The sequence below is a fragment of the Calonectris borealis genome, chromosome 4 (assembly GCF_964195595.1).
Source record: "Calonectris borealis chromosome 4, bCalBor7.hap1.2, whole genome shotgun sequence".
In the NCBI taxonomy this organism is placed as follows: Eukaryota; Metazoa; Chordata; class Aves; order Procellariiformes; family Procellariidae; genus Calonectris; species Calonectris borealis.
The window spans coordinates 42,076,587-42,093,253 of record NC_134315.1 but is presented as its reverse complement, the minus strand read 5'-3'; the positions used below and the strand labels follow the sequence as shown (position 1 = coordinate 42,093,253).

Here is a 16,667-nt window from a genome sequence, read left to right as displayed (position 1 = left end):
TATCATTGGTCTGTCGTGGATAGGTCCTGAGAAGCTCCTCAGGTGTCCATCTAGAGTCCCTGTGACTTCCTTACATTGTGTGTCAATTCATGGAACTGATTCATATGGAATTGATCTTTGTTTAATTGCTCCTATTTAATTTTAATTTTCCTTTTTTTTTCTATTAAAAGACCAGCGGAACCAATCTGGACATCTGTAACCTTGCAATGAATGACAACTAAGCTAAGCTACTGCAGTTTTCAGCTGCAGAAACATGTTTCATTTTTCCTTTCCATATGTATTTCGTGTTCAGAATGAAGTAAAAGAATCCAAACAAGTGTGATCTACCACAAAGATATCCCAAAACTGTTTCTTATTGATAAAGCTATTTGATGCTAGTTGAGAAACTGGCATTTAAAGGAGTTTCTTTAGAAGATTATGCAAAGAGTAACAGAGACAGAAATCAAGAAGATTCAAATCTAACTTTTTTTTTGTTCTAAATTCTTTGTAGATTAGCTTCACTGTGAGACTGGAGTGCTTAAATGATGCTATAAGACATTCACAAAATGCCACCTAATCTGGTAGGCTCTTAAACTCCTTTGACCTGTAAGTTCTGCAGCAGTACACACGCACACATGGTAAAGTCCTAACAAAGTCAAACTGCTTAGCACCTATTTTACAGCTAGACCACGTCAAGATTTGGTAGCTGACGATTCCCACTAGTGAGGCTCAATATGTTGCCATGCTCAGATTGTGTCTAGCCTCACCTACGACTCAGGCAGGGAGGAAGTGACCATCCTTCTTTCTCCACCATGTCAGACATTCACCCAGATTGTGGGAAGGGCAACTCTGGGAGACTCGTAAAGGACTTGCAATGGCATCCTTACCTTACAGTAAGTCACTTGATCGGTAGGCCTTAAAGCGTTCAGAGATGAGCACTCTCATTTTGGTTGTTCTCCTCTACCTTTCTGTTGTGATAAGGTGAGTAAAAGACCAGCAGCTCACTGACATAATTTGCAGAGAAGAGTTACGTTCCCGGGAGGTTCTTCACATAGCGCAACTTTTCATGCTGTTAGACAGCATACAATAGGGATCTTCAGCTTACGAGAGCTCACTCATCTCATCTTGGACAGCCTGTATTTTTGCTCCAGGAACATGCTAAGTTAGCATGTTCTAAATAGGAATGTAAATGATGTTTGCCTTTATTGTGCAAGGTTGCACCAGACTTGCTTTCAGGACAGCAGCTTTACCTGACTGCATTCAATTCAAGTATGGGGATTAACTGCAATTTGAAGTTTTACTACTAGTCTGTACACATTTACGTTAAAAGGAAGTGTGGTGATTACTGAGCTTGCACAGTGATAATAAGGATAAGAAACCCATGGTAACTGAAGTCAACAAACCTCTTTAAAACTAAAGCGTTGGGATGCTGAGTGCTTGCTTCCTGGTAACTGGCAACTTCAGAAAGAGCTTCCCACTACTCCAGGACACAGAGTTCCTTGCAGTCATGTTCATTAACAGTCTGGAGGTTTAGAGCTCGCAAATCAAGAGTTTATATTTTTAAAAGGAAACCTATCGAAATTCAAAGGGCTGCCTCATATGGGTTCAGTTTATGATAGCAATGTATAAACATGCTAAGGATAATATGTAGGCTCATTACAGGATCTGGCAAGATTTGGGAAGATTTTTAGCATATGATGGAGAGAATGGTCTTGGGAGAACTGGGAACAAAGTTTTAAACAGATTTCTTTAAAGAGTCTTACCTGATACTTGGAGAATAGTGGGAAGAACTGTACTTTTTTTTTTTATGCAGTGTTTTGATGGGTTTACACATGCACGCACAAAACCAAACAGTGATAAAGGACTTGTTGGAAAACAAAGATGAGACTTTTGAGCTAGTGACCAGGTATAATATCAAGATTTCTGTTAGACTCCTGTTTTATTCAGTTATAATTATCTAAAGTAGAATGCAGTTCTCTTACCTTAGCCAAATAACTAAAAACGAAACTACAGCAGAGACTACTCTTAATATTGATGGGGTAAGTCTTTGCTGGAGTTACTTTGAATTTTTCTTTCCTAAGAGAATTTTTTTATTGTACATTTACTGTATGGTTCTTTTTACAGCATGGTTTTTAAGTATGAAAATAGCACTATCAGATAAAGTGATTGCAAGAAATAGTATGATATTTTCTAGATTAGTCTTAAACTGCATTTGCATTATAGTAAATGAGGTGTACAGCATTTATGAGTGGAAAATATGCTAGAAAGATTACACCTATTTTCATTATTTTGGCTTCTTAGTTTAATGTGGTTAATCATATTTTGGCCTCATCTACAAAGTGTCATCACATCATAGTATTTTTACTTTTCAGGAGATTTCTGTGTTACAGGGTTTCTGCCAGAAAGGTGTGATTGTCATTTAAATGTTGTTCTTGAATTTGTTCTGGTTTTCTTTGCCCTACCCAGTTCCTGTATCCTTGAACTCTAATTTCTTGTAAAGTATTTTAGGTTTTCATGAAATTGCAACAAAAATCAACCCTATGTGGGGCATGGGCCATTTTTTAATAAGCATATAAGTGTTGCGATTTCTTATACTGCTTTAATTTTACTTGCTTTGTCCCTGCAGGTTTTAACGTATTTGCTTCACAGAGGGAAAGCACGTAGAAACTTATCTTGCACTGTCAGCTAAAAGTCTTTGTTTTTTCTGTATCTTGCTGTCTTTGTATTCAGATAAGCCTTATTAGTTCAGAGACATTTAGGTTGGGTGGATTAATAAAATTCAGGAAAGGAATTTTCAAATGAATCTTGAAAGCAAATCAGAGTACGAATCAGGCTTACTTAGATGCAGAGAATGTTCTGAGAAGAAACATTACCTTATGTTGATGATAATCAGATGTATATTGTCCTCCAGCTTATTACAGAGTGAATCTCAGCATTTCGCAGTTAGTGTTCTATAAAAAGAATATTACAAAACTTGATGATCTTGTTTTTAGAAACAAAGCGATCAGAACACTCTAGTGTCTCAATGTCATCCAGTGAGATGTTGCTTTGTTGGTGGGATAAGAGGTTATTGGGCAGCTGTGGAAATGCAGAATAGACTAAGCCTGTATTCCACTACGACATCTGCATATAAATTTGTGTGGCTTAAGTTGCAGGAGGAATTTTAAAAACAACCAAAAATACAGAAAAATTTGCCCCTAGCCTATTTAGACTCCATGACACTAAATAACAATAAAACATATCTCTTCAGTCTCATCTATTCAGGATTTTTCCTTACAAGTCTTTTTTTTATTTTATCATTTGAGTCAGCTAATTTAATTAATTATAATTTGAATAAATTCTTATGCAACAAAATAGGTGATTCTGTTTCCTGTAAAATGCCAACAAAAATAAACTTTGTGGGACATACGCCAGAACTGGGTTTCATGGAACAGAAATAATCTTAGATATGTCTATAGAAGGAGTGCAGAAAGCCACAAGTTGCCATACCTATCCCATGAGCTGCTTTGCTTCAGGTCAGCTCCACTTCGGGGTTATGTGCTATGCTTTTGCAAAGACTTACTAGCACGCCAACACAGCAAAGCTTCCAGTCCAAAGGTAGTGCAAAACCAGCTGTGAGATGGGCCAGAGCAAGTTCATGACTGTTTGCCCCCATAGATGCGCGTGTAAGACCTGACTCTCAAATTTAGGTAGGAATTGGTAGGTGACTAAGCAGTATAATGACAGCTGAAAATTCAGATGCTGTTCAAATGCGAAGTGAAATACATCAGAAGGAATAATTTGAACCATTCATGCACATTAGTAGGTTCTGAACTAACAGGAAAAAAACATAGGTACCAATGTGAGCAGCTGAAAGAAAATTTCTGTTCAACATCCATCATTAATCAAAAACCCATATGCAGATGCGTAAAGAATATGAAGGAAAATAAGACATTCAGCAGACAGAAGACTGTATCTTACAGAGTCAGCGGGAAAGCAGGGTACTTAATACTCTATAGTGTTTGCTCAACACTGTAATGAAGATAGCATATGTTTACCAGTATTTTTCCATGTTTTAAGACTGAGAAATTAGACCAGCTAAGCTTAAAAGTTGTGTTAGCTACTGAATTTTCTTTTGTTTAATTCTCCCTGTTAGAAATATCATTCACTCAAAGCATGAAGAAACTAATGATTGTTTTTTTCTGCTGCACAGAACCTGAAGCGAGTGGCAGAGACATGGATGGATGAGTTTGCAGAGTACATTTACCAGCGACGGCCTGAGTACAGACATCTCTCAACTGGTGATATCTCTGCCCAGAAGGAACTTCGCAAGCACCTTAAATGTAAAGATTTCAAGTGGTTCATGGCTGCAGTGGCTTGGGATGTCCCCAAATATTACCCTCCTGTGGAGCCTCCACCTGCTGCCTGGGGGGAGGTGAGTAATACACAAATTAGATCAAATTTAAATGAGTCTAACGTTTTACATTACAGGAAATTAAAATTATGAAATTAGATTTAGCTCCTATGATAAGTAGTGTTATTAAGGGAGTTCACAGTGATTGGAACAATCCCTGGACTAGCCATTAAAATGAGAAACCATCATGTCTTAGAACTCTCTCTGTCCCTTTTATAATTCATTACAATTTTGTGTGTACAGGCCAAAAGATGCATGCACAATGAGGACAAGAATGTGGAAAAGAGTATGTAGCACTCATTATTGCATGTCACAAGATGATTTTAGATGCTGAGAATCACCTTAGTAAAATGGAGGTCTGAAGTCAACACTTTTCTTAGAAGGGCAGTTGTATGCAGGTGGAGTTAGGTTTGCTGTGTTGTGCTCACACGTGCAAGTGTGACAAGCGAAGCCTGGATACTTTCCTTTTAAAAAGACTGGTTTTGCGCAGCTTGTGGTCTGCATTCTGTAAGTGCTGTCATGACCAAGTACCAGTAGCAGGCAAATGCAATTTCTCGTTTGGGGGATGAGGGGAGGGAGGGACCACCAAAGAGAGGCCAATACTCGAGCATCACTCCAGAGCAGGGGGTGAGCAAACAGCCTGCTGGAACTCTCCACCTGTTATCAAAGATATTCTGCATTCAGACCTCTCTAAAGAGCAGAGCTGTAGCACACCTTGCTTTGACAGTTTGTTTTGTGTAGAAGAAATTAAAACACAAAGAGTGCAGGGTCAGGAAATTATTTCCATAGCTGCGCTGAAAAATTGCAGTGGCCTTTTACCTCTAGGAACTAAAGCAGATTCACTGCATGGAAAGGTGGCATGCAGAGGGCTTTTTCCTCTCAATTCCTTAAGATTTATAAAGAAGGCTTTGCTCTTTCATTGTGTTGTGCTACTTTTTTAAAAACCGTAGGAGTATCTGTACTGTGAGTTCTGGCCTTCTCTGGTTTTGCTGGAGATGTTCTTGGGGCTCTCAGATAATTACCTTTTATATTTGAAACCAAAGGATGAAGTTGAAACTTTGACCAAAACATTTGGTAAGACCCCTCACACCTCTGCATATCCCCAGTGGTCAAGGCTGGACCATGCAGGGGATTTCTAAACATAGGTGCCTTTACTGTTCTCCAGAATTTCTTTTTAAAAAAGCAAATTACCTCATTGCAAAATTTAAAAAATAACTTTCTGTGGTAGTAGTAGTCCTTAATTATTCTTTGTAAGCTACCAGTTACAGATGTTCAAAAGAATTTCAGTTTATATGTGTCTTACTGTTTGCTACTTCTTGGCAATAATGAATTCCTTTGTTGTTAATGTTTCTTATATCTTTGATACTGCTGCCCACACTTTATGGGATTAATGTATACCAAGAGGTAATGAGTTTATCAGTAGATGTCAGTCTGGATCTGGGTGCTGTGACTGCTGCTACGATCTTCCTTCATGTATACATCTTTCACATGTATACCTGTGCATCCTTGGAGGACTGTGATCATGGGATGTATAATTTCTCTGGCAAGCTGAACAATCCTTAACTCAATCAGAGGGTCTAAGTGGAAGAGATTGTGATTCAGGTATTAATTCTTTTCACAACAATATTAACATACTCTTTGCATAAAAGCAAGACTTTTAAAAAATAAATCAAAGATCACAGCAGTGGTATCAAATCTGTACTTTAAAAGCACTTACTAAGTTCTTAGGAAAGAAGTGAAGACCAAAAGCTTTCTGTTTCCTCTAAAAGGTACTTTCTCTAAAATAGCAAGAGAAGTTTCAGCCCTACTACTCTATTTTTTCCTGAGACTGTCACATTCCTGTGAAGTTTTAATTAATTTGTTGGCACTTGCAAGGAATTTGAACAAACTTGAAGGTCAATGGCGGTCATAATTAGAAGCTGAAAAAGGAAAACAGACTGTGTTATTGCTTTGTAAGAATCAAGCAGCTCTACAAACCTTGCTGATTATACACACCAGTCTGTGCCAAGACTGACTGTCATTTAGTACCCTCTCTGCTTCCACTTGGAAAGACTTTTCATCTGCTTGCCTATGCCAGTCTGAGAAAGAATAAACAATGAGGTACTCGGACAATTTTTGGCTCCAGCATTTGGATATCTAGCTAGTAAAAGCGTGTGGTGTGAAAGCAGACATCTCATAAGCAGCCTTTGCACAACTCCCCTTTTTTTGCAAACACATTTATTTAAAATCCAACTCTTACATTTCTTGACAAAATCTGTTCATGATGGAAAAGAAGGAAATTTGCAAAACAAAAGATATTCTTCGCTACACTTGTCATGGCCTTATCTCTTCTGCTTGTTTGTGCTTTTTGTCCTTTGTAGCTGGCAGGGTGTAGGTTCCCATGATATTCTGTTCTGCCTTGTAACATCTGAAATATGTGCAGTAAAGCAATATAACAGCGAATCCAGACAGATTAAGGTTAGTGAGACTGTCAGTTCTGTCACTGGGTGAGATAACTGCACTCTTTCCTCTCCCACTGTGGAAAAAAGGAAAGTTTTCAATTAGGTTTTGTTCTTATGCTTCCGGATATATTGGAAAGTATGCTACCAGTTGAAAAACGGTAATACCCATCCCATTCTCTTTCTAAGACAGAATAGTTTATTTGTAATGTGTACTTGAAATCCTGTTGAAGGAAGTTAAAACAATAGCTGCATTAGGTGAGATTTGGTCACCAAATGTTTACTTAGGAAGTGCTCATGAATCTACAAGCTGTGATCTAGCATGAATACATTGTGCGGATATCACAGCTTCCAACAACATCTTTGAAAACACAATTTACAGTAAATCAATCATATAATGTCAGCTATTGTCATTTATTTTAGACTTCATGAGTCCTATAGTCAAGGTGATATGAAAAAAAAAATCGCTTTACTCAGTCAAAAGGGAAATATTTAAGCTTGGATTCATTTGCTGTTATATGAACTTGTTATTCAATGATTTAATACACAGCAAGTCTGTCAGTCACTGCAGCAGTGCTAAACTGTAGGACCTGAAAATACTCCTTTCTCAGCCCCAAACTCGTGGATTTTACAGAATTGTTTTACAGCACTGACATGAAAACGTCACCCATGAAGTTAAGTCAAATAGCACATTTGAAAAAGGATTAAAGCCTAAGAATTCACTAACTTCTCTTTTGATTACTTTCTTGTTTTAAAGTGTCATCCTCATACCCTTAATGAGTCAATCTCACCCACCAAGTGTCACACAACTCTTGTACAAAAGCGATATAACCAGCTATTCCCCACCCGGCACAGACCAAGTGCTGCACAGCTGGCCTGTTCAAATTCTTTCATCAGGATCAGTGTCGCGCTGAGTAACAGAGTCCCCTGTTTCTTCAGTGAGGCCTTTGGCAATGCTTGACTTCTTTTAACGTCAACTTTTCCTTTTTATGGCTCACACATAGGATAAATACTTTTAAAATTACTATGTTGACAGGAAAGGTGGCTCATTTTTCTGTATTTGATCTGTAGATGTTGATGGCCCTAGGGTTATCTGAGAATGTAAGCACTGCACTAAAACTGGCTTTAAGTGCTGTTCAAATGAAAAAAACAACATAAATGAACATTGCTAATGTCTTCTAAGAGCTACAGCCACTTTCTTATTTGAGGCATTAAATCAGATGTATGGAAAGTATTACATAAACTGACAGCAGCAAGGTGCCTCTCTTGTTGCTCTATTGGGGCACCCTAAGGATAGTCCCAGCACCATCTCCACCTTCATCGTTCTAACAGATGACCATATTGAACATAAAGTTGTCTTTAGATTGCTATGCTTTCCCACTTTTTGCTTTTGATGCAGACAGTTTCACGCCTTGATGAGCATGAAGGGTAACTCCCAGGACCCCTGGGAGTGCCTCTGCCTCTCCAACTTGCCCCCCCTCTGCCCCCAGGAAGGCTGAAGTGACCCTGGGTGACAGCCTGGCTCCAGAGCAGGCAGGGCAAGGCTGCTGGAGCCAGGACATCACCCACTACCTCAACAGCAAATCTTGCAGGAGGTCATTTGCCTGTGAAAAAAGTTGTAGAGTTTTAGAATTATCAGAGAAAGTTGGTCAATATAACCGCTGGACCCTGGGAAGCTTTAATTTCCCTCTGTAATTTCTTTTTGAGCCTAAAATACATTCCCTTAAAAGGAAAGGGGAAAGTCACTTTACTTTAAAGTGTAGGGGTGGGGATGGGGGGTTGTCTTGGTTTTTTCTTCATTTACCATGGAGCGTGCAAGTGTGTCATTACACAGCTCACACCACAATGTTCAAAAATCTCAAAATTAATCTTAGCAGGCTGTAGCAATGGCCGGCAACACTTCATTTTCCTCAGAAAATTGTCATCTTCTGGCAAGATTATCGTGGTAATCAACACATCCGTTGCTTTCCAGTTTCCATTCCATGCTTGCGTACTAATGGCAATACGATGTTTTTGAGAGTGTAGTGCTAGACCATCTCAATCTGCCTTTCCCATGGGGAGCTTATTAAATCATATAACTGCTGGCTTTCTGCAAAACTGCAACATTACTTTAGCCAGAGGTCAAGTTATCTGGGAGACCATATATTCTGCAATATGTAAACACTGTTTGGGAACCCCTGATTTTTTTTCCCCCCCCCCCCTTTCTTGATAGGTGTTCAAAAGTCTCTTCCTTTTTTTTTTTCTTCCCCCCCTTGAATACCTGTCCATCAAATCCGCAACTTCAAATGTCAAGAGGTAACAGTGTCTTCTTCAAACCTAAGGTCTAGGCTTTCAGGCCTTCTGTCCTCCTGTGTTCCAGCTCCTATTTTACATCACGTTCCTCCTTCCCCATTGCAGTGCCAGCGAGCTAACCTCCTTCTTTCTCAAGGTCTGACCTACTCTGGAGAAAAGTCTTTTTAACACGGGCTGGCTAACTTAGAGAAAGCAAGCTGTAGTTTTAATGTAAGTTACCCAAGGACTACTGTAGCTAGGCTTACCCAGTGATTTCTTCTTATGGCTTGCTACCTCATTTCAAGCACAGAAGTCAGCTGCTACACCAGCAGAAATCCCACTCAGGTGACACATCTTTGTTCCCAAGTGTCGGTGCAGCACTGAGAAGCCTGTACATCCTTGCTTGGACACCTCCAGTGTAGAAGAGGGAGAAAGCAGACCCCTTAGAGTTTGTATTCTCTGTGCTTTTATGCCTCATCTGCTCTCTATAAGGACTACAGGGCCCATAGTCTCAGTATCTATCCCCCAACACGTGTTAGGATGGGATTTCAAGAAATAAATATGCATAATGACTTACACATAGAGTCCCATGCTTTTTTCAGAATTTCTTTAATTCTACACCAGTCTTCAAGATCACTGCTAATCATCCTTGTTAGTCCATACAGACTCCTCGAAAGCGTGCTATTCCCAAACGCCTATTTGTGTGTACAAATAACAGCATTCAAGGTTGAGCAAATAAGCGTGGTATGTAGCAGCTCCATGCCCCACCTGCATGGGTGATAAAATCTGTCTCCTGTTCATCGCCAGTCTCTGCACTTGCACAAATATGAATGTTGGAAATATGAGTGTATTAGGAGTACTAGCTATTTCTTTGCTGGTTGTAACTCGTAACGTTAAAAATTCAAAATCCATTGTGTGAGTGACTGGAAACAAGGCAGTTCAAATGCATATTGATGTGTAAATGAGAAAAAAGCCTCTCCTTGCTGTGCTTCTGCTTTCCTTCCTTCTTCCATGAAAGTATCTTAGGGGATTTGCAGGCCGTGTGGTGCTGGTGCTCGGCAAAACATTCCCCGCGGTTCTGGCAGCAGCACGATGGCTCAGTTCAATTTCTAGCAACTGCCAAGGCCACACAGAAACGCCAGAAAACAAAAGCACAGACTTGACTGAAATGCCTGTATTACAAAAAGAAAATGAAAAACAAACCATGACCCCTCTGCAGTTGAAAGGAAGGATAAAACAAAAAAAAAAGGATGAGCTAACATATAAGCTGCAACAAACCAGAGGAAAAACTACCTCAAGGAAACCTTTCAGGAGCAGAGGGAAGAGGAGAGGAAATAAAGAACAGGGGAGACAGATTCCAGCAGTGAAGGAACTAAATGTAGCTTCAGCTCAAACCTTTCCCAGAAATGCATAGAACAAATTTACCGCATAGTCCAAATGACTGAGAACAGGATGGAGCGATGCCCTCAAGACAAAATTATGAAAGCCCTTCAATCCAATAAGCATTCATTGGATGTGGAGTGTATTCACTGTCATTTTACAATTCTGAATCACACAAATATACCCCAATTATTAATGGTAATTGTTAGCAGCTCCATTTTAATTAGCCTGCATGGTCTAAGAACAGAACTGATGTATCATTTGATTTTGTATTAGGCCAGTAATCTGTATTTTTACAATGTAAATTTAACTGCACTGAGAAATGATTGAACACTCTCAAAAAAATTATACTTGGAGTAGGTATTTCACATGAAACTTTAAAAATATAAAATTAAAATCTATTCCCCTCATTATTCTTTCCTGTCTCTTTTGCTGGGTGATATGAAAATGAAGACAGGGTTGTTGAGAACTAATTACCTTTCATCCTTCTTTTTAGTTAACGTGACCCTTTGTACTGTGGGGCTCAGTGCTGGGTTTCTGCATCTGGTTGTGTGTATGAAATGCTAGTGTTTTACCTCATCTAAATTTTTATTGTATCAAAATAAGAAAAAAATACCCTAGAATTGGGCTTGTCCAAGTTTTAGAATAATACTTCTCTGAGTGTCAGTGGAGGCTCAAAGCTTCTTGGAGCCAATCACTCAAACTGATGCTCCCATCATTTGCCCAATCTGCTCTTTTCTGGGCTAAACAAATGCAGCTCCTAAAACCTTTCCTGAAGGTGACGTTTTTTACATTTTCTTCAGTTCCCGTTGCTTTCCCATCTGTCTAAATCTTTCTTAGAACATGGTGAGTAGACTCGATTCCAGTCCTCCAGAATGAGAAAAAGAGCAGAGTAGCTCTCCCATGTGCGTTACAAGCATGAGGATTGCCCCTCCTTGCAATGTTTTGTGCTATGCTGAGAAGTTTTCCATCCTTTGTTTTTGTGTGTGAGGCATGCAGTATTTAAGAGTGGCAATGTTTACATTTGTCTAATGTGATACGGCAACAACGGTGACTTCTAAAATATTTTCTGTGGAAAAATACAAATGTCAACCCGACTGTATCTCCATTTGGCATCTAGCTTTTCTTTTTTTTTAAATAAGGATCAAAGTAGTGGCCAGAGTGTCAAAATGTGCACCTGCTTTCTATATATTATACATATAGAATCTGTGCACATCTCCATGCATGTACGTGGACTTTGATTCCTCAGTTTCTGTGTATGTCACTGACAGGGAAAGTTTTTTAAGAAATCCTCCTCATTCTGGAGGTGTCTAAAGGATTTTTAAATAGCCCAACTAAGGTACTCAAGGAGAAATGTGCATGTATTTGCAAAACAAATATGGGATTTTCCTCTTTTTGGTGGCAGTGGGCAACGTACTCCTTTTCAATACAGTCTTCCAGAAAAATATACATAGCAGCAGTGGTACGTAACTGGTATGACTGATAGTCACAGATTAATTATTACGTAGTTGCTTCAGTCTCAAAAATGAGATTTTCCTTTTAAGAATAAGTTACACTGTGGAGTGTTTGCAGAAGGCATGCAGACAGCACAAGGAACCTCCATGGGTAAGCACAGTTTCAATACAAATCTGTTAAGTACTTTTTAATTTTATGCATTTTGAGCCCTAGTGTGTGACCTTCTCTACAACGGTGTTATTGTGTCAAAGTAAGAACAAGCACTGGAACAGGGCGTGCCTGAGTTTTCAAGAAATATTGCTCCAAAGCCTGTGAGAGACTGATACGGAAATAATTTCCTCTTAATACAGCTGATCTTTCTTGCTCTGGTAGGAGGGAAGAAGGAGTCAGACCAAGCTTTGAACTTCTCAGACTTTTTCCCCTCTTGGTTTCTTTGCATGAAAATATTTCATACAGCCCTACCTTCCATTTGTTAAGCAGAATATTTTGAACTTTGCTGCTCCTAAAGCTGTTCACAAAAAGAATAGTTCATTCCAGGACATGGCTCTCTACCCTGTAAAAAGTAAGTTCCACCAGTTTTATATAACTAATGGTCAGTCTCAAGCCCTTCAGTTTCTGACTAAGAGAGCTAAACTTCTAACCCCCTAATGTTGGAAGCTCTATTCCGCAGCCTGGTTTAATGTGAAATGTTGCTGCTTGGTTTTGCAGATTCGAAACGTGGCAGCCGATCTCTGTGTGGACAGTAAACACGGAGCCACGGGGACTGAGCTGAGGCTAGACATCTGCGTGAAGGATGGCTCAGAACGGACGTGGTCACACGAACAGGTGTTTTATCGGTGGAAAGAGAAATGCAGTGTAAAATTGTTGCTTCCCTTTTCCAGTTTCTAAATTTCTCTGAGGGCTCCTCCTTTTCCCAAGGCAAAGCAGGGTGTGGAAATAATTTGTGAATGATTGCTGACCTTAATGGCTTTTACAAAGTGCTCTTTAACATAACCTCAGAAATTCCAACCACCACCTGGGCTGTACATTCTTCTTAATTTCCAAAAGGAATTGCAATGCCTAAAGAGCTTTTGGGTGCCCCATTCTCCCCCGCCGTGTCATGAAAACATGTTGATTTTGGTTCAGTTACCTGAAAATATTTTATATATAGTACCTGGGCTTGAAAAGCTCTGGTGGTTGTCTGCTTCTATGCTTTCATCTCAATAAGCACAATAAGCGGTTATATTTTAAGTTAATATGAGGTATAAGTGAGATAAATGGATAAAAGCTAGAAAGAAAGAGTTTCACAAAGACAAGGGGTGATAAAGACTCAAAAAAAGCTTTTATCTAGGTTGGTTAGGGAGAAAAATATTAGCTCTCAGGAGTACGGAGGAAAAGAGCTCTGATTTGTACTCATTGTGGCTGTGAGTGCCTTAGGAAATGGATCATGACCCACAGGTTGTGGGTCTGGCCAACGTGAGCAATGAGAATCCGTATGAAAAGTACAACCTAACCATTTATTAGCAATTTTAGTGAAAGTGCCTTTCACAGGGCAAGGTCCCAGATTAGAAAAACTTCCCAATGCTGAGGAGAAAAATTGACCTGGCAGTCGCACATGACACTTTGTAAAAGCTTAAAAGCTTAGGAGAGAGGAGTTCTGAGGGGTATTTGAAGTGCTGAGGTCAAGAAACCATTCTCTGAGGATACCGAGAAATGCCGGGGGAGAGGTACAAGTGAATGAAACGGAGAAGCTGAAGGATGATCACAATTTAGGTAAGTGCCAACATGGGAAAAAGAAAGTTGCTGAAAGAAGGCTTCTTCACATAGCTACCAAAGACGTAGCACAGCAATAGGATGCTGAGACTAGATAAATATAATCCTGTTTTGTTTTTGAAAGACATCCAGTAATTCAAGCAATCAATTGAAGGAAGTTGTATGGTCCAGACTAGATCATCACAGTGCTCTCTGGCTTTAAAATCTGCAAACCTGAAAAGCTCCAAACTCTCCTCAAGAAGGGGAGGGAGTCCTGAGGCTGCCAGAGATGAGAGAAAGAAGGGAAGAAAACTGGATGAAAAGGTGACAGAAGAAAGAAATTTATCAGGGAAAGTAGAGAAAAGGGAGACTTGAAATATCCTTTGAAAGACTAAGTGCTTGTGAGGAAGGGGAAGGGACACAAAGGGAGAAGGATGAGGAGGAATCCGTGTTTCAGTGTACTCCGGTGCATTGCGATGTTTGGGATCAGATTCGGTGTAAAGTCTCATTCTATACTAATGATGCAAAGTGACTTCATTAAAATAAATAGGGTTAAGCTAGCACGAAAGGAGTTCAACCAACTAGCTCCTCAGAGCGCAGAACCAGAACTAGGAAGCCTCAAGCACATCCATGCTTGACGTGCGCTCCAGGTACAGCACAAATTATTCCTGCTGGGCTGGTGCGGAACAGCGCGTACTTTCTCCCTGCGGGATAGCGTGGAAAACGCTGCCAGGGAACATCGCGCCCACCGGAGCGGGACGGCTGCACGGGGAAAGGTCTGCCCAAGACCCAAGCCAAGCCGTTTCATCCAGTTTGCTGAGCAGTTCAGTGATTTCTCAGGGCTGCCGGTGCGCCTTGCCCGGCGTTCCCCCTGCTGCAAGGCGGCGGGCGGGCAGCAGAGGGCAGCTCCGCACCGGCGGAACGCGAATAGCCCCGGCGGCGGCTCCGTGAACCCGCCGCCCTTACACTGCTCAACCCTCGAAACGATCTGTTTTCTTCTGTCTCGATTCCTTTGTTGAGGGGGGCTGCGGGGTTTTTTTTGTTCTTTTTTCCCAGGAGGGAGCACTGCATTCAAAGGTTGTTCTTCCCACTGATAGGAACACAGTTACCGATAGTTTATCCACTTGTCAATTAAAATCCTACAAGTCGTGCGAGAAATGTTAAAGAATCTTTGGAAGATAATTAGGGTAGTAAAGAAATAAAATTATAATGTATTTATAGATATAAATAATATATATGAATATAATGGAATTTATTATAATAAATAAATAAATGTAATTTCACTTTCTACTAGAAAGGAACTTTATTTTCTAAAACTAGAAAATACAAGTTTTAGAAGGAAGACAGTTTTGTGTCTTACCTTACCAGATAAGGACCTGGCATTACATCTACTACTGTATTGCTGGGCAACTTTTTATTTGCATAATTTTAGTAGTGGTAATTATTGGTTTCTGGATTTGTTTAGAAACAAAGAGAAACTAATTTTACTCAAGTATTCAGACTCCTGGTATGAGACACATCCATCTGGCTGGCTGATAGATTTCAAGGGTGAGTTTGTGCAAGGTACAGATTTTAACGATACCAGTTGAGAAAGGAAAGAATTACAGAATCTTGTAAACTAAAAGATGACGCGAACGAGGTAGTAGACCTGGCTGAAACTCGGAATTTCTATCCCATAGGAAATTACAGTATGTGCAAAATATTTCATCCAGAGGAGAACTTTAAGTTTTCCTCTAGAAAAGAAATTCTGAAAATTTTTAATTTTAGAAGGTCAAAACATTTTGGTGATGCAGGGCTTGGGGGATTCTTTTCAGAAATGAGATAGCATCCTTTTCCACCTTTTTCCTGAATTTTCCCTCAGCTCACAGTGGAGAGACTGTGCACGCTCTTAGCACCTGGGCTTCCACTGCTCCAGCCATAGCCAACGCTTGCGTGCCCTGTAACTCCCCAGGAACGTGCAGGGCAAAATCTCAACTTTTAGCCCAGCAAGAAAAATCTGTCTCTATGTTGGTGACAGTTAACAGAAGTGCAAAAATTCCCACAAAAGTGTGTTTTAGGTTGGCATATTTTGATGGAAATTTCTCAACAAACTTTCCTTACTCGATCCCAAAGGCTGCCTGGTCAGGAACATTACCTGTAGTGCGTGTAAGACCACAGTCTAATGAAACATCTCCCAAGGAGAAGGGATGTGATCTTCCACTTGCACCACAGTAAGCTGTGAAGATTAACTTTATTAAGGAGTGTTTGGGTACAACTGCCGAACACCTGACCAACCCTCAGAGAGCTCCTCTTTATTGCTTGTATCTTCTTGAGTTTGTTGCCTACATGATTTCTACATATGCCAGTAGAAACTAGCAGTATTAATGAAAATATCAAGCATTTTATTATCATATTTCAAATAGTGTGGATTGACACTGAGTGGGTCTTGTAACTTCTGGTATAAATTTACAGGGAGTTCGCAAAATATAGTAGCTTGATGTGACCAGCGCAGCAGGTGTCGGTGCTGACGCAAGATAGAGAGATGATCCTTTGTGCCACTGGATTCGTGTCACGTTACAAGGGCAGGAATTAAAAGCTGACAGTCTCAGCAGCCGTGCTGGGGGGTGCAGCCCTTTAGCAGCCCCCAGGAAAAGGAGGAGACCTTCCACCCCAGGGCTGTACAAGCCCCGGCGGGCAAACAGCAGACAAAAAGTTCATGGGGCACTTGCAGGCTTTCTGGGGAACAGGAGAAGGGTGGGAAGCAAGGATGAGTGTCACTGTGGTTTCTGGAAACTTCCCCAGAATTAAAAAACAGAGTGGAAGGAAAGGGGCAGGAGGATGGCATGGTGCGGCGTTCTTCCACCTCTGTGTTCCCAGAGCTAACTTCTGGCTTCAGGAGAAACTGGGGCTCCGCTGGGCTGATAACCAGCAGCAAAGGAAAGCGACAGGCATCACTCTCTCTTCTCAAGTCCCCCAGCCTGGTCGGGGAGTAGGTGGACAGGCATCACCTCTAACACAGCCCAGCAAGTAGCCGTGCAGCC

The 16,667-nt window shown here is 40.4% G+C and overlaps 1 protein-coding gene across 1 annotated transcript in view; it reads left to right on the top strand.

The window, feature by feature from the left end:
- The window catches only part of GALNTL6 (polypeptide N-acetylgalactosaminyltransferase like 6), a 496,893-nt gene that overhangs the window by 470,558 nt on the left and 9,668 nt on the right, over positions 1 to 16,667 (top strand). Inside the window, exons 9-10 of the mRNA XM_075149329.1 lie at positions 4,172 to 4,393; positions 12,625 to 12,741. Coding sequence (XP_075005430.1) covers positions 4,172 to 4,393; positions 12,625 to 12,741 — 339 coding nt within the window. The remainder of the gene's footprint in view (positions 1 to 4,171; positions 4,394 to 12,624; positions 12,742 to 16,667) is intronic.